The sequence below is a fragment of the Falco cherrug genome, chromosome 3, assembly GCF_023634085.1.
Source record: "Falco cherrug isolate bFalChe1 chromosome 3, bFalChe1.pri, whole genome shotgun sequence".
In the NCBI taxonomy this organism is placed as follows: Eukaryota; Metazoa; Chordata; class Aves; order Falconiformes; family Falconidae; genus Falco; species Falco cherrug.
This window is the reverse complement of record NC_073699.1, coordinates 81,521,882-81,547,536: the sequence shown is the minus strand read 5'-3', so window position 1 is coordinate 81,547,536 and position 25,655 is coordinate 81,521,882. Positions and strand designations below refer to the sequence as shown.

The 25,655-nt window shown below is 42.6% G+C and overlaps 1 protein-coding gene across 4 annotated transcripts in view; it reads left to right on the top strand.

Moving 5' to 3' along the window:
* VWC2 (von Willebrand factor C domain containing 2) overlaps window positions 1-25,655 on the top strand; it is an 81,982-nt gene that overhangs the window by 16,532 nt on the left and 39,795 nt on the right. Inside the window, exons 1-3 of one of the 4 annotated variants that reach the window (XM_055705950.1) lie at window positions 6,280-6,633; window positions 7,705-8,486; window positions 15,301-15,430. In XM_055705950.1, the coding sequence (XP_055561925.1) occupies window positions 7,773-8,486; window positions 15,301-15,430 (844 nt within the window). In that variant the 5' untranslated portion in view covers window positions 6,280-6,633; window positions 7,705-7,772. Of the gene's footprint in view, window positions 1-6,279; window positions 6,634-6,921; window positions 6,942-6,986; window positions 7,487-7,704; window positions 8,487-15,300; window positions 15,431-25,655 lie in introns of those variants that run through there. The other 3 variants (XM_055705951.1, XM_027798602.2, XM_014276156.3) reach the window with 3 other exon arrangements.

Here is a 25,655-nt window from a genome sequence, read left to right as displayed (position 1 = left end):
TCAGTGTGCTGTCAACATTGTTCTCACAAATCCAAAAACACAGCCCTGCACCATCTACTAAGAAGAAAATTAACTCTATCCCAGCCAAAACCAGGACAGTATCCACCCCTTATACCATACCATTTATGTCATGCCACACTTTCCAATGCATCATCACCTTTCCTGTCTTTTAACATAAATACACAGATATCATTCTCTTAGTCTATGGACCATCCCTCTAAAGTTCATTGAGTTCATTGAGTCCATGACATTGAGCTCCATCTGTTATACCAGTCTTTCAAGGCAGGAAAGTTGGTGCGAGGTGTTGGATTGTTGCATCTTGAGAACACTTTCATTATCTTGTGATAGTTAATGTGCCTTTATTGAAGAAATTTACTGTTAACACAAATGTACCTAGATAAACAAACATAAATAAAACAAGAATGTATTCTATATATAGTAATAAAGGGAAAAGTAATACTTATCTGTACTTTCAAGCAAATTCCAGATTCTGAGAACTAAATGCAAGCTTAAGGAATATTTTGTTTAATTTTCCAACATGACAATGTTAAAAATAAAACTGTTAGTAGCGCATCCTTTGGCTTTGCAAAAGGGAAGAACAAGGTACACTATTAAGACTTATTTATACAAAAGAATGTACATGTAAAGATTTTGTGTTATTTTGTGCATGTCCATGTGTACGCATATGCAAAAACCTTTTGTTACCTCTGAGCAAAAAGGCGCAAATATCAAATAACATTGTAAGCCAAGATTAACATCCAATTTCCCCAGGCTACTGAAACTGTGGTGCAAATAGATGCATCAAAATCCATTTATGATCACTCTCATGTCCTGTAATTAGAGGTACAAAATACTGTGCTTTGTATAGACAAACATTTTTTCCTCAGAATGAGCCCATATGCACAGGTCCTGAATTGAATCCTCCTTTCTCTCCAAAGGTTTCACTTATGCAATCTTTAACATTATTTAACTATTGTGGTTACGTAATAACACTTTTCTGAAGTTTATATTGGCAAAGTCTCCATTAGAGATGCAACGGGCATGTAAGAATTGAAAACTTATTTAAAGTGGTAGAACTTGTAGACATGTATATATATACAAAAAGGCAGTATGTATTTCTCTCTCTCTTTCATGGACCTAGAAGGGAACCATTACCAGGGTGGAATATGTGCATTGCAGTTTCCTCAGAGCTTGCAGGAGAGAAAATGGTCTTGTCACAGGAAAAGAGCTTTTCTGAGTTGTTCTAAACAAAACCAGTCTCTTTTTCCATATTTGGGAAAAAATACTTTTAAATAGAAAATTTTATTTTTTAAAAAAATATTAAATATTTTACTTCCATTTGTCATGGTTTAATCCCAGCCATCAGCTAAGCACCACACAGCTGCCTACTCACTCATTCCCCCCTGGTGGGATTGGGGAGAGAACTGGAAAAGCTAGAAAACTTGTGGTTTGCAATAAAGACAGTTTGACAGGTAAAAAAAAAACAAAACACACACACACAAGCAAAGCAAAACAAAGAATTTGTTCACCACTTCCCATCAGCATGCTGGTGTTCAGCGATCTCAGTTGAACTTAATGCATTGCATTAACGGTGACTTGGGAAGACAAATGCCATCACTGAATGTCCTCACCCTTCCTCCTTCTTTCCCCAGCTTTATATTGCTGAGCATGACATCACATGGTATGGAATATCCCTTTGGTCAGTCGAGCTCAGCTGTCCTGGCTGTGTCCCCTCCCAGCTTCTTGTGCCCCCCCAGCCTGCTCGCTGGTGGGTGGGTGAGGTAGGAAGCAGAAAAAGCCTCAACTCTGCGTAAGCACTGCTCAGCAATGACTGAAACATCCCTGATTAACAGCACTGTTTTCAACACAAATCCAAAACATAGCCCCATACCAGTTACTATGAAAAAAATTAACTGTATCCTAGCCAAAAGCAGCACACCATTATATTTGCATTTTGCTTAATAATGAGAGAAATCATAAGGTAAAGGGGGAGTTCTCAGAACATCAACCAGCAGCAGTAAAAATCTCCTTTAAAAGGTCTTTCATAAACTTATGACTTCTAAAGTTTAAATCTCCTACAAGTCTATGAGATTTTTTTGAATTATTATTGCAAGTAATAAGTAAAATTTAAAATGAAAAATTATTATTCATTTCCCAGCATGCAAATTGTATTTTACAGAAGTGTAAAGAGAGTCCTTGTACTGAAGATCCTAAACTCTAAATGACAGAGGGGTTTTTTTAAGTTTTGTTTTCACGCATACAAAGCAGAAAAAATAATGTTGTAACATATCATTATCTGTAAAAAGCTGAATAATTTAAAAGCAATTAATGAAGACATGATTGTAACTACAGCTTATGTAACACTTCTTCAGTAAGTACTTACCAGACAACTAAAGAGACATCAGACTAGTGAAAAAAGAAAGAACTGGAACAGTTCGTGTTCACTATCACTTGACAAGTGGCACAAAGAAAATAGAAGAAACAAAAATGAAATGATGAAAGCTAACCTAGTTTAAAAACAGTTATGGAAGCTTGCTTTTTTTCTTTTTTTTTTGCCTTTTTTTTTTTTTAAAGTTGTTTAAACTTCTGATTTATAATTGAGCTTTTCAAATACACATGATTTGTTAGAGTAATATGTACCTTGGCTTTGTCTCTCTCTTTCTGCCTTCAGACTAACTGCTATTTGAAGGCCTTATTTTATATGGCTGGACTAATACCATTGTACAAATTGCTACCTTTCAAAGGCTGTGATGTGAACCTGCCTGAACAACTGCCACTTTAGCACACAATAAAAAATACCTTTCATATAACAACTCCTTTCCTTTCAGGAGGAATAATGAAACGAAGCAACATAAAAAGGCATGACCATCGGTTTCCCCAGAGAAGTCATGCTGTGGGGGCTTTTTCTCCCCTTTTACTTCAGGAGTTTCAGAGCTGTTGAGCTGAGACGGGCACACGCTGCAGACAGCTGCTGCACTGCTCCCCCCGGGGACACCCTGCCCTCTCCAAGGGCTCAGTGGACACCCTGTCACTGAAGCCAGCCTCGCTATTGTGTGGGGGCTTCTAAGCAGACCCCTGCTCCCCAGTTGCACTGGGGGGCCCTCTTCTGCTACCCCTGCCCCCCGCCCTGCCCAGCCCAGGTCCACAGGCTTTCACAGAGCTTCCTCTTTTCTCTCCCTGACTTCTCACTGAAGACAGGGGACACCTCTTTTATAAGAATAAGAAAGATGGGGCACGTGCCTTGTATGAGGTCATGTGAAGGAATGCATGCGTTAGGTGTCGGGGCTGCATGCCTGTGCTGGGGTGAGTATGTGCATATCCAGGGCTTCATTTTATCAATATATAGGCTAAAAGTGGTTGTCTTAGACGTTGCAATGAAGCATCTGCATAGCTATGAGACTGTTTTTTTTTTTTATATTGTTATTAATGAGGCAGATAACCAATGTTAACTTGGCAAAACATACATCCCATGTTTAGGTTCTTGTCATTCACCCCAAGGCAACTCTTAAAAAATATTTTTCAAAAATTCAGTCCCCCTAATCTCATGGAGTAGATGTTTAATTATGTTTTTCTGACTAATAGCCAGCTATCTTCAGCCCGGATGTCCACTCTCGCTGTCTCCGGGTTGGTCTAACAGAGATGATCATCACACTAGTTTAATTTAAGTCCATTCCTCACCAACACCATCTTTATCTCGGTTGCTGGCTTCCTTTTTTGTTTTCCGTTCAATTTCTTCCTAGTAAAAGTAGGCTAATTCGTAGTAAAAATAAGCTAAAACCAGCAGACTGTTTGCTCCTGACAGCTCTGATACAGCTAATGCAAAGTTCTTATCATGCAGACAAGACCCAGCAAAAAGGAAGCTGTCTTGAACGAGATGCAGAATTTGATTCTCATCCAGAGACACAGTTGTCCTTGCTACTGTTGCCTAGGGGGACAGCAGAGTGGGGAAACTTGGACCTGTGATTTTACGCTGTGTCTATCCCATGAATAAACAGAAGGACTCAGACTCCAGGGCCTCTTATATTATATCAGAAGTATAAATCTCACATTAAAGACATTGTTAAAAGCATCCTTCAAATAACAGATTTTCACATTTCTCTCTTCTTCTAGTTGAGACCTCACATGGAAAAAAACCCCACCAAATATTTCTTACATATCTTCTGTTTGACCATTTCGACTATAATATATTGCAAATTGATGCTATGACACTAATGAAGCAGTCTGGCATCAGTTCTGCAAGGGTCCTAATGTCAGGTACAATCCATCACTTAATATACATATGAAACTGAATAAACAGAGGCTGGAGATCAGTGAGAAATCTTCTAGAAAAAGAAACGAGGGTATTTACCTTTTTCTTTGCCGAGAAGGTTAGAAGGAGCTGTAGTCTGTTGCTATGCAAGTGCTCAGAGGCTTTGCCCTTCTTGTTACACAGCGGTGTCTTGAACCTTCAGCCCTGGCTGATCTGTGTGCCACATAACTAGGTCTGGGAGAGGCAGAGCTCCTACAGAGAAAGACCTGAATGCTGTAGAACTCAGATTTTGTACCAGTTTCACCTGGGAACATGTGAAAATGTCAGAACAACAAACTGGCTTCTCTCTCCTCTTTATCATAGACATAGCAGTGCCTTCCTAGGCCCCCTGTTTCCTTCTGGTTTGCTCTAGCCACAACTAGCTGCTGCTTGATAGCAAAGCTTACAGGCTTGTGAATGCAAAGCCTAGGATGGGCATTCATGTTGTTCTTCCAAGAATCACCGATGTGGTGTATGGTTGGTCGCCCCATGGCAGCTTATGCTATATAAAATTACTGTTTCAGAAAAGGCAAAGATTAAACTCTTTATTCAGAGGTAATAAGACGATAAGTTGAAGGCAAATACTTCTTAATGATTATTAGTCAGGTAATGTGAAAGGTCTAGCTTAACTCTGTAAGACTTTGCCTAGCAATCCCGTAGCAATGTGGAATTTCATTTTACTAGCGCAACCTATGGAAACACTTCTTCGTACCCTTCAAAACTTTAGTTCTGTATTTTAAAGTTTCAGATTAAACCATTATTTAGCTGGTGAATATCTCACTGGGAGATATGAGATGATGTCAATAGAAATAATTTTGTGAACAGACAGGACTCAGTTGTTTATAGCGAGAACCCAGCAGCCAGAAGAGTTTAGCACCTGCATCCTCCTGTGGAGGAGTTTAAGTGTCTTGGTTTTCACAAATAACAGGCGCTCATGATGGTACTTAACAGTGAAACATTAGTATCCAGCAGATTTTCGGTGCTCTCCTGGGTACTGATACTGCAGTGCTACCATTTTAATGAAAAAAAAAAAAAAAAAAATTCTACAAGGTTTACCTACCTTAAAAAATTTCAGTTATAGTGCCAAGTACTTCGGGAAAACCAGCCCTAGCCACAAGTCGGGCACAGCAGGCTGCTAAAGAGCTACTGCAGCAGCAGGATTAGTGCAGCTGGGACTGCTCTGGAACATCTGTACAGCAAAACTCAAGAAGATTATACTGGTATGTCATAAAATGCGGCTTAAAAATAAATACATAAATAAGTAACCTTTTGCGTTCCAAGCCCTTTCTCAGCTCCAGAACAAAAGCACCTCTAGCTTTCCTTTGGTGTTCTGTCCCAACAGTCTGGCTAAGTGTGTTGCAGCCATCATCTTTATAATGGACCATCCTGTCCCTTTTTCCGTACCAAAAAGTATAAAGGAGAAAAACTGCAATTATATTTAATTACAGAAGCGTCCATCGGCCGTTCGAAAGCGTAACTCAATATCTCAACTAGCAGGTCACGTACCACCTCGTTGCCAGAAAAGGCCGGCAGGAGCGGGCTAAGGCAGAGCCGCCACCGCGGCCGTGGGGACAGCCCGGGGGCACGGCCTGCACGGCCCCGCCGGACCCTGTTTAACCGCGCCCCCACCCCCCCCGCGGCTCGGCTATAGCGCGGGGCTGCGGCCGGGCCCCGCAGGCGGGGGGCGCGCCTCGCCGCGGGAGCGCGCCCGTCCGAGCCGCGGGCGGCGCACGGGGCTCAGGCCCCGACCTGACGCCCTGACACCTGCAAAAGTTTCGGCCGCCGGTGTGCGGGGCTGCGCCCCGGCCGGCCCCCCGTGCCCCGCTTTCCCTCTCCGCAGCCGCCCGCCCGCTGCGCGGGGCGCCCCCCTCCCGGCCCGGAGCGTGCCCGCCGTGGGGCCCGACGGCACGAGTGGGTCTGCCCCCCGCCCCCCACACCGCCGGCGGGGAGGGGCGGGCAGGGGCGCTGCGCGGCCGCACCAGGCGCTGCCGCCCCGTGGCGAGTCCCCGCGCTGCGCCCGGCCCGGCGGGCGGACGGAGGCAGGGAGGGAGGGAGGCAGGGAGGGAGCGCCCGTCCTGCCCCGCTGCCGCCGCTCCCGGGGCCGGCGGCGCACGGCCGCCATGTGAGAGAAACGGGGGCCGCGGCGGAGCCCGCCCTCGGGGCGGCGGGGCCGGATCGCCTGGCTGCCGCGCTGCGCTGCGGGCTTTGCGGGTCCGCGGCGGCGGCGGGCGGGCAGCAACAAGCCGACGCCGGCCGCCCGCCCGCGGCCCCGCCATGGGAGCCGGGCGGGGGGCGAGGCTTGGCGCCCCGAGCCGCCGGCGGGGCTGAGCCGGGCTCCACCGCAGGTAGGGAGGCGCCGGGCCGGGCCGCGGGGGACGTTGCAGGGCCGGGGAAGGGGCTGGCCCCGGCTCCCCCAGCGGCAGGGGGGTCGGGCGGCGCTGCCCGGCCCGCTGGAAAGTTTGGGCGGGCGGAGCGCGCTGCCCCCCGGTGCCGCCGCCCCCGCCGGGCCGCCGGTGAGGGCCGGGGGAGGCGGGCGGGCAGGGAGGGAGGGAGGCTTTTAAATGGCTTTGGGGAGCGGTACCGCGGAGGTGGGGCCGTGCCGGGAGGCTGGAGCGCCTTCGCTTGCCGTGGCCGGAGCCGTGGACGTGTTTTGGTTGGGTTTGTGCCGATTCGGAGTGCAGTGTTTTACGGACAGGTGCCGGGAGTGTCGCTGAACTCCTGGAGGATGTGGGTTAAATGAGCCTCTGCTGCGGAAACTCCTAACGGCGCTGCTCTGCCTTAAGCACGGGGAGGAGGAGGAGGTGGTGTGTGCTTGTTTAGGTAGTTCGGCAGCGGGGTAGTTTGGCTCTGCTTGCTTTAATGCGCATGGGTTTAGTTGTCTTTGACAGAAATGTGCTGGCTGGCAGGTATTTAAGAAAAACCCCAAAACAGCAGCATACTTCAAGACTGGATAAGAGGTTAATGAAAACCATCGAGCACGCAGTCAGCAACTGGGACTCCGTTGGGTGATTTCTTTTCCGGACTCTGCTGTGTGTAGGGGAGCTTCATTTAATTCAGCAAGCGTCCATCCTCTTCACGTGTTGTCATTTGAAAGGAAAAATAACCTCCAAACGTTCTGGGTTTTGCATGCACCTGCCTTTGCAAATCCGAACTCCCTGGAGTTGTGCGTGGTGCTCTTCACGGAGGCGAAGACGCCGGGTCTGTGTCCAGAGCCCTGCTATTTATAAGACTTGGCAGAGCGGGGGAGGAGGAGGAGGGATGCAGCACCAGGCTGTTGTTTGCCTTTTGCATAAACTACCGAGGCAGGTTGCGTGTTGTTTGAGATGTTGCATCGGTGGAGGCCGGGGGGTGGGTGCGTGGGTGTAGGGTGTGAAAAAGTGCAGCAGCTGAAGTGTTCCTTATCCTTCTCTTCCTAGGGACTGTGGATCTGTGAAGTGCTTCCCTCCGATGTGAATGCAGTGTCCCCTGTGGGATGCAGTAGGTGATGCCCAGCTCTACTGCAATGGCAATTGGAGCTCTTTCTAGTTCTTTTCTTGTAACCTGCTGCCTCATGGTTGCCCTCTGTAGCTCCACCATACCTGTGCAAAAACTGGCCAAGGCTCAAGACAAACAGGAGATAAAGGCAAGCCAGGAAAAGAGGGATCACACATCTACAAGGGACAGCCAGACAGGCCCAGGGAAAATGAATGAGATCGGCAGGAGCGGGAGGGAGGAGGGTAGCAGGGACTGGAAGAGCAAAGGAAACAGGAACTACTTGAACAAGGAGTCTTGGACTAAGCAAAAGCAGGCTTGGAACAGCCAGGGGACGAGCAGTAAATCTGGGAGCATTCAAGTGCAAGAGCAAAGGGATGCCGCTCCCGAGGAGCCTCAGGTGGCTGAAGACTTGTCTCTCCCAGAAGCCGTTGCGAGCGTGACTCCCGAGCCCCCGGAGGAGTATGCCTATCCGGACTACCGTGGGAAAGGCTGCGTGGACGAAAGCGGCTTCGTATATTCCATTGGGGAGAAGTTTGCGCCGGGCCCCTCCGCCTGCCCCTGCCTCTGCACCGAGGAGGGCCCGCTGTGCATACAGCCCGAGTGCCCCAGGCTCCACCCTCGGTGTGTCCATGTGGACACCACGCAGTGCTGCCCGCAGTGCAAGGAGAGGAAGAACTACTGCGAGTTTCGAGGGAAAACCTACCAGACCCTAGAGGAGTTCATGGTAAGGGCTGAAGCCAAAAGTCGTTTTGTGGGTCCTTCTCGTGTTCAAAGTGGCATTATATTCCTCGGGTGCTTTCTCGGAGGGTGTTCTGGGTCTCACCCTCCCCTTTTCATTTCTGTGTTAATACTACTTTTGCAGTGCGGTAAAATGCTACCCTTAAATACGGCCTTTCTTGCTCTGTGATACTGTAACATTTTTAAATGAGGGGGCTGATCTTTATCAATTCCTTTGGTATTTACAGTAAAAAACGGTACTTGGAAGGATGCTACTCGGAGGTGATGTGGATTTTATGAAAATTTTCAGCAATTCATTTGTTTCCTTATTTAACTGTTATGTGTGAAACTTCTACTTTGCAGGGATCAAGCAGGGTTTTGTGGGCTGACTTTATTCCTAGTAATCAGCCTGTGATGATACACCTTTTTTTAACAGTCATTGCTCTCTTTAACGATTTAAACTGTGCTGCCAAGGTTGGATAAGGTTTGCTTTCTGAGAATTACTGTGGGCCTTCTTTTTTAAGAGTGTGGTTCGAAGTCTGGATCACAGTGATACCTAAACAAAGGACTTGCAAAGCTTTATAATTAGGGGAATCCTTTTAGACTAGGACCTCTTTAACATTACTGTGCAAGGTCATTGTCATTGAAAATGCAACTTATTACAGTGCAACTGAAAAGTTCTGTAGTTGGGGCTGATTTTCTGCTTGCTTACCTTACCTTTTTCCCTGTAGTGTTTTATTGTGGCTGAGATTTGCAAGCAGGCTCTTAAGAATTGGCTTGCAAAGGACTGTTAGATACAGGGCTAGTCCAAACCCCACTTTGGAACACACCAGAGATTTTTGAGCTGAATATGTTGAGGGGAGTACGAAATCCAGTTCAGGGTTCTGGAAGCTTGAGCCTCTCTCAGGATGGAGAAAAAGAAAATGTATTTGTGAAGGCTGTAAATAAATTGCCACCTCTGCTCTCTGGTGTTTGCATGTTCTTGGAAACTTAACTTTGATTCATAATGTCTTTCCATGTTTTGAACTTACTGAAAAATAAATAAATGAGCAGAATTACTCTCTCTGGAATAAATCACAGTGTTTTCCCATGCTCTCTATCGGGAATAATGTGTAGAACAATAGTGGATTTCAAAGTATGGCAGACAGCATTGTAGCATACTCCCTTTTTCCATGTCACCCTCAAGGATTGCATTCGGTCTTGGGGTAGCTGTTTCTGCCTTAAGAGGGAGAAGGTACTTTTAACAGCTGCTAGTTGGTGTGACATTTTCAGAGATGGATTGTGAGGTCCTTCCTTTTCCAGCAAAGTTAATTCTGAGGGGTGGCCAAAACAGTGATGCTTCTGCACACGTTCTCTGTAGGTCAGAGTTTTAAATGCTTCTCCCCACTCTTCATTCGTGCTTTTCTAACAAATTGCATTTCTTTGTCTATTTGTATAGTGGTTTTGTATTGATGGCTGTAAAGCAAGACTGAAATACCTTATTGTGTTAAGCATGTAGTGAGAGAATAGAACCTTAAGGCTCCCTGTTACATTTGAACATGGCTGGCAACCTTGGTAAAAAAGGACTGCTGAACAATGACATTTACAGAAATGTTCTGAAAAGGCTTTGGTTTCAGCTTTCTTTTTAACCCCATTTAGCCTTCAGCCCTTGTGTTGATACCTTCCTGTAACGAAACATCGGTTCCCTTACTACTTTTTGTAGGCCAGCTTTGGAAACACAGGTGAGAAGGGTTGTCTGCCCAGGATGTGCAAGGGAAGTTACTGATGCATTTAGGCGGTGGGACAGCACCCTGTTTATTTTGATGTGTGAAGACCTTGGTTTTTAGTTGAGCTTCAATGTTGGTTCCAATATTGTGAGCACAAAACTGTAAATGCAGCTGTTTGCCCATGCCACTGCAGTCAGTGGAGATGTCTGGCAGGGTAAGGTACAGATGTGGTCAGATTGCTGCTGCTCGGTGGAAGCAATTGCAAATGCAGGTAATTGCTCACAGTTTCAGAGGTCATTTTACAAGTTTAAAGTTGATGGTTTTAGAGAGTTTACTAATATCCTGTCTCTTGGTGAAGGTCAGGGAAGGAGTTATAAATGGATAGTAATCTGATTTTTCTCTGTGTCCGCATCTATTATTTGTGGCAAAGAGTACCTGGCATCACTAAAGGAAGAAAAATGTGACCTACTAACTTTTAAGTGAGATTTTCTGCACATTTATGTCTAGATGAGTAAATATCCATGCAAATTTGGGATTTTGCTTATATAAAACTTTTCTATGGCTTGGCATGGCAAAAAATTGCCCCGGCCAGAGCCAGTGGTAACTCGAAAGCTGTGTGCACCAGGGAATGGGAGGTTTGATGCGTTTGTTCTTTGATTCACAGTCCTTTCTGCAGGCTTTGAGTGTGTGTGTGCATGCATGCGCATGGAGGTGCTTTTTCTGTTTTCAAAAAGGACATGGATGTCGACACAAAACACAACACAGGTGTGTGGGGGAAGGATGAGGTCTCATAAAGTTGTTTCCATCAGCTCCACTCTACTCCTCTGTGGGTATTGTGAGGCAGGATGGCAGAGGGATCACAGCATCCATACAAGTAGAACTGGGAGCAAAAGCCTTAGTTGGTGAAATGCAGCAAGGATGAAATTCTGCACTGGAGCTGGAGGTTGCTGAGAACGTGTTCCACTAGATGTTTTTCAGTCTTACAGTACGATTTGAAAATACAGGCTGACTTTATGTCAGAGCCTGACAAGGACCATAAGTTACCTTCAGAAGTGTCATGTTTGGAAAGAACCTATGTTTTTGGAAGTTGTTGCTTCATGTGTTTTTTTTAGAATTTCTCTCCTGCTGAAAATTGTACTTATTTGTGAATAAGTTGCTTGGAAATATGGAAGTCAACAAACTTTGAAAAATGTTTGAAACATTTGTGGTATTTTTGAAGTAAAGCCAAGGCTGATAGGTTTATTCTTGTCAGCCTAACCCCATTCATGTTCTCCCGAGTTGTGTAAGTGGCAAGGAAATATTAATAAAAATTCCAGCACAATAGCAGATAAGTTTGGGATGATGATTGATTTTTTTTTTAAAACCTGGATGTTTTCAAGGCTCAAGGAACCAAGTGCAGATTTTATATATATATATATATATATATATAATTAATTTATTTTAAATTCAGATTTTTTTTGTTCGTTTGGTTTTGGTTTCTTTTGTGCTTTTAAGTAAAATTTGCCATGTTGGAAAGGGAGAAGAGCTCAAATTACTTTGTACCAGAACTTTAGTGATTGCAAATGATTTGTCACTTTTTAATTATGCCAATTTACACTTAAGTTGCTGCATAAACCTACTGCTCTTAATGAGCTGCAGTTCTTTTCATGTCCCACTAGTGGGAAATCTACCTGTTTACACAATGCTGTGTTTGCTTTTTTACAACATCTGCAAGTCCATTTATACATCTGCTCATAAACTTCCCTTTAAACAATTCTGAAGAAGTTTTTGTGGGGGTTTTTTTGCCATCTGCACTCTGTTTTCTACAGGTTTTATGGCTGCCTGGTGAACTTGTAAGACTTCTGTGCCTCTTGTTATCTTCCCGTGGGTTTTGCATAGGCAGAACCACTGCTGTTATAGAGTTAATAGCTTCATCTGTAGACCACAGGGATGTGGTATCATTAGTCTTCAGAGAGAGGTTGATAGGTGGTATTATTTCCAGTCCAGCCTGGTTATGTCAGATGTGCTAAGCGTTAGTGCTGCTGGGCAGGTCGTTTCAGAGATGAACAAGTGGGATGCTTGTTGCATGGGCTGCCACTAGGAACTGCGCTGCAGGGAACGCGCTTACGTGTAAGAGTAGAAGAGAGGAAATGAAGGACCAAATGTGTCTTTTCATTCTGATTTATTTAATTGTTGTTGCATATACGCACAGTCTTATTGTCTCTCTCTCTCCCTCTAGTGATGATTATGTGTCTGAGTATTAAGTTGCCATTAAGATGCAGAAAGAAGTGGGCCTTTTCTACAGTTCCTGCTGCATCCTGATCATATATAAAAAGCAATACTACCGTTTAGTCCAAAGATGAGCAGATAAAGGTTGACAGTAATACCGTTTTGGCAGCCATTGTGGTTCACTTACATGCCTGAAAAGATCTTTGTAGAAATAAGCACATGGAGACCTTCCTTAACCTTGCTACCACTACTTATACTGGTGGCTTGTATAGATGACAGTACTTATTAAATGTGTACTAAATGTGTTCCCCTGAAATCCCATGATTTATTACACAGGAAGGTTATTTGTGAATGCAAAATCACATTAACAGTGTGCTCTGTTCATGAAAGATGTAATCCTCAAGTCTATGTGCTGTATAGGATGGAAATGCATTATTCTGAATCATCATTATTAGATAAAGATTAGAGCAATTTTGTTTCTCATTTGATAGTATTTTCAGTGCTTCATTAAATGGCTTCTTGTTGTAAGAATTTTAGGCTTCTGTCAAATTTAGAATTCTAGTAACAACCTATGTAATTAGAATATGTTTAAATTTTACAGATGAGAGATTTTAGGAATAACATCTGTGTGCTGTCTTGTTTCCTGATTATCATCAGATACTCTGTTTTTTATATCACTTCTAATATTGAATGGCACAGCTGCTAAGTGTTGTCCTGGGAGAAGGAGTATCTGTTGTTGTAGTTACTGGTCTCATTGAACAGTGATGACTGGCAAATTTGCATTTTTTTCAAGTCATGGCAAAAAATGTTAAAAACTGATTGAAAGCTAGCCTTGTTGAGCCTGATCCTTGGAATTGAGTTCTGGTAGCTTTGATCAAGTAGAGTTCCTTCATAATAAAAAGAAAAAAAAAAACCCAGTCCTCCTTAAAAAGCATGTTTTCATAATTTAGTATGTATTGTTTGTGGCTGTAACTCCAGAGGGAAGGATTCTTACTGTTGACTAGCAGATAGGTAGGAGCTCAGGTTTGCTGGCGCTCAAAAGTTTCATGTGTGGTTCAAGTCATTACCTGGGATACCTGAGTCTGTCGACTCTTGATCATTGGATCAGAAGCCTCCTCATCCACTGACACTCCAGCTCTGCAAGCGAACGTGGCAGCTTATAAACAATTACTGGACAAAATTCTTGGCCCAAAGCCTACAATAAAAATCTGCAGTACTGGGCTGTCAGCCTCCTTGTGGCATTTTATAAATGTATAGTGCGGTGTTATCCTTGGTAGAGTTAAAGCAAAGAGAAAACTGGAAATGAGTAGCTAGCAAAGGAAACCTGAAATAAATAATAGTAGTAAAAGCAGAAAGCAACACAGCAAGAGACCCTATTTAGGCTTTCTAAGCAGAGGGGACAGCGTGAAAGATATGTGAGTGCATAAGCAAATAACAGCCCTGGCAGGTGGGAAGAGAAGTGGCAAAGCATGGATGAGCATTTAGTTGGAGCTGGTGCTGTGCAAGCATCAGCATGTTTGAACTTTGGAAGTGAGAAGGATGTGAAAGAGGCAAGCAAGCAGAGAATGGATTTGATGAAAATATGGGCTGCCTATAGAAATAGGGAGAAGAAAGAGATCATCTGCAAGTTAGACATCTGGATGATTCTTCACAGAGAATTAATATAATTTTTTTTTTTAGATTCGTGGTTACTCTGCTTTTATTGGAGAAATGCAATGGGTGGTTGTTTGCATCAACTGGAGTCTGGAATGAAAAGGGGTTCGTAAAAAAAAAAAAAAAAAAAAAAAACAACAAAAAAAACCCCTCATCCTTAAGTAAACCAAGAATCTGCAGAGATTATAGATTTAGAGTATCACTAATAATAACATTCAGCTGCATTTTCATCCCGCAGTGTGAGCATGGATGCCAGTGTGGGTTTTTGTGTATAGCAATGAGATTCACAGTACATCATTTATTGCTCTTCAGTACCCTTGCTTCCCTCCACCTCCAGCTCCTTGTGTGGTACGAGGACATCAGCGATGCAACAAGCAGCACCTGAAACACTGAAGAGAGCAGCTGGAGTTGTACGTGTGGCAAATGCAGACATTTGGAAGTCCATTTTTTCTTAAATAGGGCCTTGATGCTGTTTTGTTTGGAATTGATTTCATTGAAGTAGGTCATTCAAGTAGTCATCTTGTGGTGCTCCTATTCTGTGGAGTTCTTCAAAACCAGTAATATTTCACTAGGTAAAAAGGATGACATGTATTTTGCTTCATCCCTTTCTTTGAATTGCAGCTTCTTTTCAGAAGGTTACAAGTATTACAGGAGTGGTCCAAATAGAGTTAACCTATGGGAAATACCTGAATTCAAAGGATAGTTTTTTTCCTGACTTCTCTTTGAAAATGATAATTTTCGATAAAATGCAACTTCCTGCTACCAAAAAGCTTTCAAACCTGGAAAAATTGCAACAAGGCTTTCCATTAAAAGAAGTTTCATATTTCATTTCATAATTTTTTTCTTCTGTAAATACAGTATTTTTTGCTAAATTACTTTTTTAACCTCTAATTAAACTGGATTTCATCTAAATTGGGAACATAATTTGCTGGAAGTTCATTAGAAATGTGGTAGGGAGATTTTGGCTTTATTTGTGTTAAAGCCTAAAGTGTTCTTGTGCCCAAGATCCCTTTTCACATTAGCTGCTGAGGTCAGAGCAGAACCTGTGAGGTTTTTTTCTGCTGTGGTTTGGTAATTTTGCAGGCACCCAGCCTCACTGTCTGCATTATTCAGACCACAAAAAGCATTTGTTCTGAAGTGAGAAGAAAAAGAGGTGAAGGAAAGGACAGTGCAGATGGGAAGGTAGGTAGGTATTGTGGGCTTTAGGAGGGCGTTAAGTGAGAAGGTTAAAAGGTGGCTGGATTTGTGTTTCAGGTTTCTCCATGTGAGAAGTGTCGCTGTGAAGCCAATGGCGAAGTGCTGTGCACTGTCTCAGCTTGTCCCCAGACTGAGTGCGTGGATCCAGTGTATGAGCCTGATCAGTGCTGTCCTATCTGCAAAAATGGTAAGTGACGGCTGCAAAACTAGAAGGGGGCTTCTGTCTGAGAGGTCCATGTTGCTGTTCTGGTTTTTAAAAATAATTCCAATATTTTCCTTTTTCCCCAAGTGGAGATGGAAAAATGTTGTGTGTGGATGGTGTCTTCCTGGTGTGAGGAGTCAGATCTTCCCTTGACTAGGATGAACTTTATTATGACCTACGGGGATTTTTGTATACTCAGGAGACAATTAGGGTGTTACTACCAGATATTCATGTGGCTTCTGGATATAATTTTGCATGGACTTATTGTAGATATATTTTATATAGGCACAGGAAATGTTACCCACCTTTCAACGTGAGCAGGAAAAGTTACTTTTGTTCTACCTTTTTATTTGTTCCCTTTTCAGAGATTCTTCTCTTCCTTCCCCCCCCCCCCCCCCCGCCCCAAGGCAAATCGAATGTACCTTATTGAGCTCATTTAATTTTCATAACTAAATGAATTAAACTCCCAAGTTTAATTGAATATTTTTCGTAACTAAATTAGACAGAAAGTCTCTCTACTCCCAGCAAGGACTTCCATTAGATCAAAGTCTTGGTCTATTTAGGGGAAAAAAATTACATGACACACTAGCTCATCACTTATAAAGAAGAAATAATAATTTATTAATAGAAATGAAAGCTGCAAAATCTCAAATGAAATTATATTCAAAATGAAAAAAACTTTAAAAATACTCAGATAATTTGCAGCCATATATTATTTCTCTAGAATAGGTAGGTTCCATTACATTAGCTAAAACAAACTGATTAAAATTGTGGAAAAGCTAGGGGAGGAGAGGGTGTACAGCATATGCTTTCTGCAAATTCAACAGTAGATGATAAGGGATAGTTAATTGCATTGGAGGAGTTTCATTTGTATGGGTATAAAAGTAATTGCTTCACATCCATTAATTGCTTGTTACAACCCTGAAGGAATGTGTTCCTGGCTGTACAGCTTAAGGGCACTCTACTTTTGGAGATGATGACAGGTGTTTTTTGAAACATTGAGGTACAGTTCCTGAGAAAGGCTGAATCTGGGAGCTAGCTGGTCTGGAGGATACTTTAACACTTTTTTGATGGCAGGAGCTTTCCTGATGCGCTCTCAAGCTTTTTGTGTGGACACCGTCCTCTGCTGCGGTTCCCCAGGTCGGAGCGACTTTTGGCAGGCAAATGGTCTGTTTTCAGTAGGGAGGATGAACTTACAAGCATAATGTGTGACGCTGATGTAGTCTTTACCGCTGAATTTCTCCAGCAGTGTTAACACTGCTTGGAGCTGAATTGACTTTCCATTGGTGCACGTTCTCCCACAAGCATCAACATAATGCACGGTGGTGGCCATCTCCCAGCAGTGGCTTGCATTTGGGTTAAGGTGGTATGGCAGTGCAGGGCCTGGCTTGGCTGCTTGCATAGATCCTCTGACATGTTTCCTAGAAATGTGACCTTTTTTAAAAACTTGTGCATAAAATATGCCTTAGTTGTGAGGAGGGTGCCTTCTCTCAGAGCACTAAAGCTGAAGTACCCAAGTTCTGCCTGCAAGAAAAGGGTGGTCATGTCCTCAGTGTCCAAATCCCAGTATTACTTGCATATTCCTTGGGTATAACCACAGACTGGCATCCCTGACCCAGTTTCAGACCAAGGTGACCAGAGCTGCCTGTTTCCCGTGAGCTGTGCTGTCACTTCTCTGCACATCAGAGAACCAAGAATGGCTTTCCTTGTTAGCTTCTAGGTGAGGAAAAAAGCCATTAACAGTAACAGTAAAACAAAGATCATTTAGAAGCAGCTCAGCATTTCTGCTTCAGCAGCGTCAGTATAGTATCACAAAGAAATTTCTGAGGAGTCCTGTCCATCTGGGGAGGACATTTGGAAGATAAAAAACAAAACAAAACAAAAACCAAGCTCTTTGCTTTCAGAGCTTGTTTTAAAGCATGGGACACGTGCAGTTTGCAAGGAACTTCAGTGAACTGCTGAATGTTTTTAATTAGGTTGGAGCAAAAACCTACTGAGCAGGAAAACCTAGCCTGCCACATCCCCTCATTTTCAAGCCTACTGGAACAAACACGCTGTGAATGTGACTTGGGGAAACAATCATCATGTTGTGCTTCAGGGTTGATTGTTGCAGCGGTGACATCAATGACATCGTGATAGTGACCCAGAAGAGCTTGGGTGATGATTTCCCTCCCTCTCCTGGCACTTCATAACATATAACACTTTCCCAGCTTGCCTGGCCTGCAGATTTCTGGCAGTGAAACCAGCTGAGTGAGAGCTAAGCAGCTACATCTGTCACTGGTAAGACCACGTACAAATGCCTGATTAAGAATTATGGAGGCGATCTAGTGAAAGCCCGCCGTTATTAGAAGTGAATGAATTCCGTCTCTTGGCAGGTGTGAGACACTGTATGTTAGCCCTTGTAGGAAGGAGGGGTTGTAGTTGACTTCCTCAACATAATTCCACAAAAGTACTGGCAACCAGTTGGATGACGGATGGATATATAATGGCATATCAGGCTTGCACAACCGCACATGTGTGTAGGTGCAAACTTCCTCTGAATGTAAGAAATTGTGAATGGAAAACTTGCAGACCGAGGAACAGTCTTATGTCTAGGTTTTAATAACCTTCTGTGTAATTTCCTGACTTTCAAGAAGGAGCCTAGATACTTCCATAGCTGAAGATGTTATTTTCCTTGTGGGCAGGGATAGGGAGTACTTTAAAGAAGTACCTGCTCTAAAAAGTTAATCTATACAAGGGTTAAAAGGTGACACCTTACTGAGAAAATCTTGCGATGAGGGGAATTTTTCTGCTTTTTATGTCTCAAGTCACTACAGCTAAGGGAACTGTTTAGTGTTTATCTCGTATACATGCCCTGCAAAAGCAGGATGGGGACAGAGGGGAATGGAGGAGAGGCTTTCTTCTTGTGCTTGCCAAGCTTCATGCTTTTGGTAACCAACAGCAGCAGCAACAAGAAAAAACATCTGGAAAGTAGACTCTGACTGCAGAGAGTACATTAAGTAACAGGTGGCCAATTCAGATCTCCGTCCTGCTTTACAGTAGTAGCAACATAGTTACTTCTGTGGAAGCCATCCCTGCTCACAATGAGATCAGTAAGCTCAGAATCTAGTACAGTCATTTCTACAGTGTGTATGGAGTGAAGCATAAAGATAATAGGCATACAATTCCCTTTCCGTAAGGAGAAGGCTGGGCACTTGTCATTGATTCATTTGAGGCAGTGGGAGGGGATGTGGGTTAATACTGAAAGTGAATTACCTTGCTAGATTAAATTAGCTTGGTTGTCTGTTCCACTTCTGTTTCCAGTATTAGAGCCCTAATAGGCATACACAACTGAATGCTGCTTTGCCTGAAGCGTGCAGCCATGGAGCAGTCAATGGAGTTAAGGGTGGCCCTGCTCCTGCCCGTGTCTTTGCAGGAGGATGAGATTAAACCTGCAGACCACATGGAGCCTGGAGAGGGAGGCATGGTTGCCTGGCCAGAAAACATGTTGTTCTAAGGTGCCCAGGAGACTTTTATTTCGTTATATGGCTGAAAGATTGCCCCAGATAAGATGAAACTGATCCCTTCCTAGCATTCATCTATCTGTGCATCCATGGTGTTTCTCTGCAGCAGGGAGAGCTGAGTGTGCCAGTGAAGACTCGTAGCTGCGCATTCAAAAACACAAATGCTGATGCCCAGGGGGTCACACGTGTTCTCAGGGCCATAACATCCACAGGAGATGTCTCATCTGTTCTCACTGGCCATGCAATGGGGAAATTTGACTCTGGATGCAGTCATCTCAGGTGCCTTAGTTGGGATGAGTCAGGACCTCATTTCATATCTGGGTTCATAGTTATGGTTGAAATAATGCATCATGTGGTTGGAATGGTTGGTTGTATGCCAGTACTGTGAGGTTGATTCACTGAAACTTGCTTATGTATGAAACTTTCATGTACGATTACAATGTTTAGGCGTGAGGTGGCCAAGAGTGCTTCTGAAAGGCAAGGGGGAACTTCTGTCTGTGTGAAGGAGCTCTCGGGGCGGCGGGGGGTGGGGGTGGGGGGGGGCAAAAACCTGATAAAGACTGGCAGTGCTGCCACCCCCTTTTGCAACTGTTTGTACAACGGGACTTTGTCTCACTGCGGAACTCATACCTATTACCAAATGGTGCTGGTTAAGGCAGTACCATAGGCCCTATGAGCTGTCATCCCTGTAAAATCCAGGCAGAGAGAGTGTGTGTTGGACTGAAGGACCTGTCTGGCCATAACAAGGCTGAGGATGTTTGTTCTGGGTAGATAAAAGGGAAGCTGCACCTTGGTAGCTGTCACGTGAGCTGGCTGTTTGCTCTTTCCTGCAGCCCAGCTTTGCTCAAGCACCATGGAGAATCTGACCTGTAAAATTTAATGTCCTTCTGCAGTATGTTTAAATAAAATATATGCCCTCAACCTTATATGCCTTGATCTTGGCAATGAAGAAAGTATGATAATGCTGTCCAGATAGAGGTCAAGGCAGGACTATTGCAAACAGTGCCTTTGATTGTCCTCTATTCCTCTTCCTGTTTTCATTTTAAATATCTTTTCAGTCATGTTTGGCAGCTAATTTATATATAGCAAAGAAGACCCAGAAGTTTTAAAGCGTGAGAGTGGTTCTTCAGTCAACATTAAGGAGGGGATCAAATCAGGTGGTCATGGTGATCTCTTCTAGATGTAAAAGAAGAGCAATCATAAAGTGATATTAAAGTCTAGTTTATAAGATTTAAACAGTATTTCACTTCTTAAAATAAATGAATTTTAAAAAAATAATAACCTAACGGACAAGAAATCAGTTCAAACTAATCCCAGTTCTACCAATACTGTGTGCGCCAATGTGATCTGTTCCCTTCTGATGTGTTTAGTTCAGGCATTTGAATGCCTGTGTGTGCAGAGTGGTATTTTGTTCTGTTTCTGTGGGTATCAGTTGCTTAGCAAAAACTTCTGCATAAACTTCCCCCTTTAATAGGCTGTATTTCACAACATGATTTATAATATGAGACTGTTAACCAGGAAATATTAATGTTTCAGGGGGAATTAATGTTTCAGGGGGGAAAACACCATTAAAGTTGCATGAACAGCTGTATGTGATTAAAATTGCCTAGTGAATGTGCAAGTAGGTTGAAAAACTGTAGCAGGTATTTTGGCAGCTACTTGTTGAAAACAAAGAAATACCAAACTTGCTTCTTTTTGGCTGCAGCAGGCATTTAAAGTGTCTTCCAAATCTGATTGGTGAAGTTGGTAAACTAGTCACAGTAGTTTTTGTTGTTGGTTTCTGCTGTTGATGAAGTTGAGAGGAAGTTCAGTCTGTGTCATCGTAATTCAAGGAATTCTTTTAACCCCATTTCATCTCTCTGCTCACCTCTCTCATTTTCTATCTCTACTCTGGGGAAGTTGGTGGCCACACAAGCTATGTGTGTTCCTGTGCAGAAAGCACAGAGTTATCTTCTTGTGCCGATTTTTCCACTTAGGTCAGAACCTGTTTAAATGTGCCTGCATTAACGCTGCAAACTGGGCTGAGTAAAAACTTGTGCCCAAACCATGCAGGCCTTGTTTCCAACTTGTATATGTGTGCATGCATGCACACTGATATGAGATCCAATGTTGACTTGGTATTTTTATGTTGAGCTGGCTAAGTAGTGGTAAGTGTTTTTTCCTCTAAGGGTATATATTTAGTTTACCAGTTATGTTGTCTTCCAGGGTATATGATTTTTTTTCCCAAATGATAGATAGAAGGCTGTCAGAAGATGCAAAGGATCTGTCTGAAGACAGGGCAAAAGTATCCAGTTATACTGTGCCTAAATCAGTTACCAGGACAGATCTATTTATATGGTGTATATGTATTTATTGCATATACATATTGTGTATATATATTTTAATTTTTTTCACCAAGAAGACAAAATGCTTTCAGCTGGGAGTTGTGCTGTCAAAAGGCAGCAGTTTAAATGTCCCTGAGTGTGTAGCATCCTGTCATTTTGCTCAGACACATGAGGACAATCAGAAGTTAGTGTTTGGTATTTAAAGTGGTACTTTATACTTAAGTAGGAGGATGTAGAAAATCCCATTAAAATAAAAAAAAAAGCTGTGTGTCCTATAAGCTTTCCAAAACTCACTTTACAACATTTTCTCATTACAGGCTGCTACTACAGTAAGCCTGAGAAGCATTTCTTTGGCAGTCAGTTTTTCTTCTCGCAACTGAATCTACAGACTTAACTGGTATATCACAGCTAAATTCTGTTGTATCAGTTACTTTCAAGGCAACTGCTTGCAGAGGGTGTCACTTTTCTGTGGGTTCAAGCAAAAATGGATGATAACGTGCCCCAAACAGTTGTTTAGTGGTGACACTCCTAGGTGAGTGTGGGAAACAAGCTGCCAGCTCCTCATGGTGGAGTCAGAACTTCAGTGTGTCATGGCTTCCTGGTTCTTAAAAGATGTGTTGCTTCAGCTCCAGAAACAGAAAGATGAAAATGCTGTCTGTGGTGATAGAAAAACTGAAATTCTTGGATGGGGGGAAAATAAGTCTTCTGGCGACTTTAATGTATGTAAAAAAAACCCCAAACAAACACAAAAAGCCCCACCAAAATAAGAGAGAGGTTGTTTGAATGTACCTTGTGCTGCTTTGCCATGGCAGTTTCACCTATCTGTCATCCTGTGTAGTCCTGGATACTGGTTCTGGCTCAGACAGGAAACGACCTTTGAGCTAATATCCACTGGAGTACTGGAGTAAACTTTGCTATTGCTTGATTTGTCTTCCCTGACAGCTTCCCTTTTACATAGAGATGCATTTTGGGATTTGCTTGTTTTCTACTAAAACAGCTAATCCGTGCTTCTCAAAATGAAATCAGTTGCTTTGGTTTTTTGCTTGTTTGTTTTGGTTTTTAAGTTCTTCCTACAAGATTTTACAGAGTTTGTATTACAGATTTATTTACACACATACACAGAGGTAGGTAAGATATTAAAAAAAAATAATCCTAGAGCTCACATTGTGCCCTGTTCCTTTTCCACATGCTTCCCCCAGTGTTTCTTCTTTGCTGTTTGAAGAAAGTTTAGAAAACTAACATTGAGTTGAAGTTTTTCCTACATCCAGTCTTGTTCTTTATGCTGTTCATTAGGGAGAATATTACCAGTGTTAATTTTGCTCCCCCATTCTGATAGTGGATATCTAGTTTTAATTTTGTATGTGTCACTAATTGAAATTGTAGCAAAGATTTGAGGGGGGAGGGGAAGGTTCCCAAGGTCTGAAATACTTGTGTGCCTCTCACTGGATGCTGTATCATTGGAATAATATTCCCTATCAGTAGAATTTATTTGATAAATTACGAGCCCTTAGATTCTGAAATCCTGTCTTGCTCCAGCTTGAGTTACCATAGATTCATGCATTACCCGATATTAGTTCAGCTACTGTCACCGTCCATGTTAGCTGTCAGTTGTATTCTTTGCAGATAATCTTGTTGGTAAGTAGAAACTGTTTACTGGCTGGGTGCTGCAGTGATACAGTAATAGGGCTACATGGCTGATCAGTGTTTTGCAGTGTGATTAAAAGGAGCAATGAAGAAAGATACATACCTTGTGTGTTTTGCTTTATATTATTTTGATTTTGTTTTCATTGCTGTTTCGTTATGTTAAATGGGGCATCTAAGAATTTACTTGGCTTTGAGAGGAGGTGAAAGCTTTTATTGAAGTGTTGTAGTATGTTATTATACCCCTCAGATATACCGAGTATCCCTCTCTTGATAAAGGATATATTCAAAATGTCCTTTTACTGCTAAGTGCAGTGTAATTTTCTCTGCTTATTTTTTGCAGGAAGTTAAGGTTTCAGCGTTAAGGAAGATGTGGATTGACCCAGGTGACTTACTGACTGATGGAAGCAGGGCATTGGCTGATTTAGTTAAACTTAGCTACTTAACACTTTGCTCTTCTATGGTTTGTGGTTTGCCTTTCTGTGCAGTGCAGGATTGTTAATGCGAGGTCTGCCTTAAATTCTCATAACTCCTTGTTCTCTGGGATATGTCTTATATCTCACCATGAGCATGGCAGCAATCTCAGAGGTTTCCTTCCAGTCCTATTTGAATATTTGTAAATGAAATACCAATCTGATGAAGAACAGGAAAACCTGTTTTCTTTTCTGACATCAGTTTGACCAGGGGCTGACTTGTACACCTGTGCCTGTGTTTGGAAAAGGGTTCTGAAGGAAGAGGAGCAGCAGGTTCTTAGGGGAAAGGCTGAAAGCCTCTGATATTTTTATTAATATTAGTAAAATTGCAGTGCTTGTTTTTCTTGTTGCTCTAAGTAGCATTTTACTGTTTCATACTACAGCACTGGGGAACTCCCCTGCGCTGTGTGCTAAAAGAGTCCTGAATTAAGTCCCTGATGGATTACCTTTACCCAGCAGGTCAAACATCTTCAGTTGGAGACTCAAGTACTTTCCTAATTTAAAACCTTGATCTTTAAGTTGAAAGCAGCTTTTACGTCATGAGTCTTTGGATTGCTTCCATAGGGGTAATCATCCATGCAGTTTTGCTTCCTTGAGCGTATTCAGCTGCACAACAGTGATTTAAAAACAAACAAACAAAAATAAAGCAGGTTTTAAGTAATTCTTTACCTTCACCAGCACAGTTACCAGTTACGAGAATGATTAACATTCGAAAACTGATAGGCAACTAAAAACTTTGATTGCTATTTTCATTTAGGAAAACCCTGTAATGTTGGTTTGTTTGGGGTTTTTGCTGCCTATACTGGTATCCTAGTTAAATTTTCATTAGAGGAATGACTTCCTACTGGAAAACATCACTTTCTTCTAAGCGCCCTATTCTTTTGCTGAGTCTTCAGCTCTGCTTGCTTTTGTTTCTGTACTGGTAGCCCTTGAATGGGGGGCCTATTAAAAAGTTCCACACGTAAATCCCACTTACCTTATAGTCGTGTAGATGATGAGTGTTTTTTCTCCTGCCTAATTTCTTCTCACCTTGCAACACATTGCTGTTGCATGTTGGTTACCGACCACTTTTCATTAAGTACGTGCAAGCAGTGAGTCTCACATTTTATCATCTGTGGAGAAGATAACTTTGTCTTCACTGCATGCTCACCCAACATGCGATTTAATTCTTTTTTTTTTTTTTTCCCCAATACAATTGATCAGATGGAGCAGTGACAAGAGGAAAAAAACAAATAATGCATTGTATCAGAACTCAAAACCCTATTTGGTGAATAGCACTGAGTAAAGAAGATCTATATCCAAGCAATTGCTTTTGGGCCTCTTGTGTTTGAAATACTTGCTTGCAATGTTATCTCCTTTCTCAAAGGTAGTTTCACTGGAGTGTGGTGTTAATTGCTTTTCCCAGAAATAGTAAAGGTATTACTACTTACACTCCAGAATAGTTCCAATTCCTTTCTGATAGTATGATCTCAAACCCTCTCAAACATTTTGAATTCAAAAGGGAAATCACTAGTTAAGCTGGGCAGTTTTGAGGGAGATAGGCAGTTAGTGAGTCCTATTGAAGACTGAAGAGAAAGTTGTAGTGACTGTTAATGATATCTTACGAAGCCAAATAACAAGATAGTGCAATGGTAAATGAAATTCAGCAAACCCATGTGTCAGGTAGTGAAAGAAATTGCTTGGATATTTTGATGATAATTTGTTAAGGTATCTGCCAAGTGGTTTTAGTTAAATATCAATGTGAAATGTTGTATGTAAACATCAGTCAGGCTTCATTAAAAAAGGCTTGCATTTATTGGAAGTATGCTATTATATAAAGACTGGTTCCTCCCACCTGATCTGTGTAATCTTCCATGTTTGCTGAGCACTCAGCAAGAAGGGCTTTCAGAAGTACAAAGAAGAGCAGCAAGAAAGCTGAATATTCCCCTTTAGAATAGATGAGGTCTCTAGTAGTGATAGCACATGAATAAAAAATCACGTGATAAAGTGTGATACTGGGGCAGAGGAACAGTACCAATGGAAGTCTTCCCTGTGCTCACAGTAACAAGTCAAGGGAGAAGCAAGGAAATCAAAAGGCATTGTACATAATGACACACATTACAGACCTTATTAACATACCAACACACTGCAGAAGGCAGTGCTGATATGATCTTTATTTTAATCCTAGGAAACTGCATATATTTGGTGGAAGGAATAGAATACCTTAACCTAGCTATGGTGAAACTGCTTGGGGTGACATGCTGTAGAGCCTTGTAGAACTACTTACAGT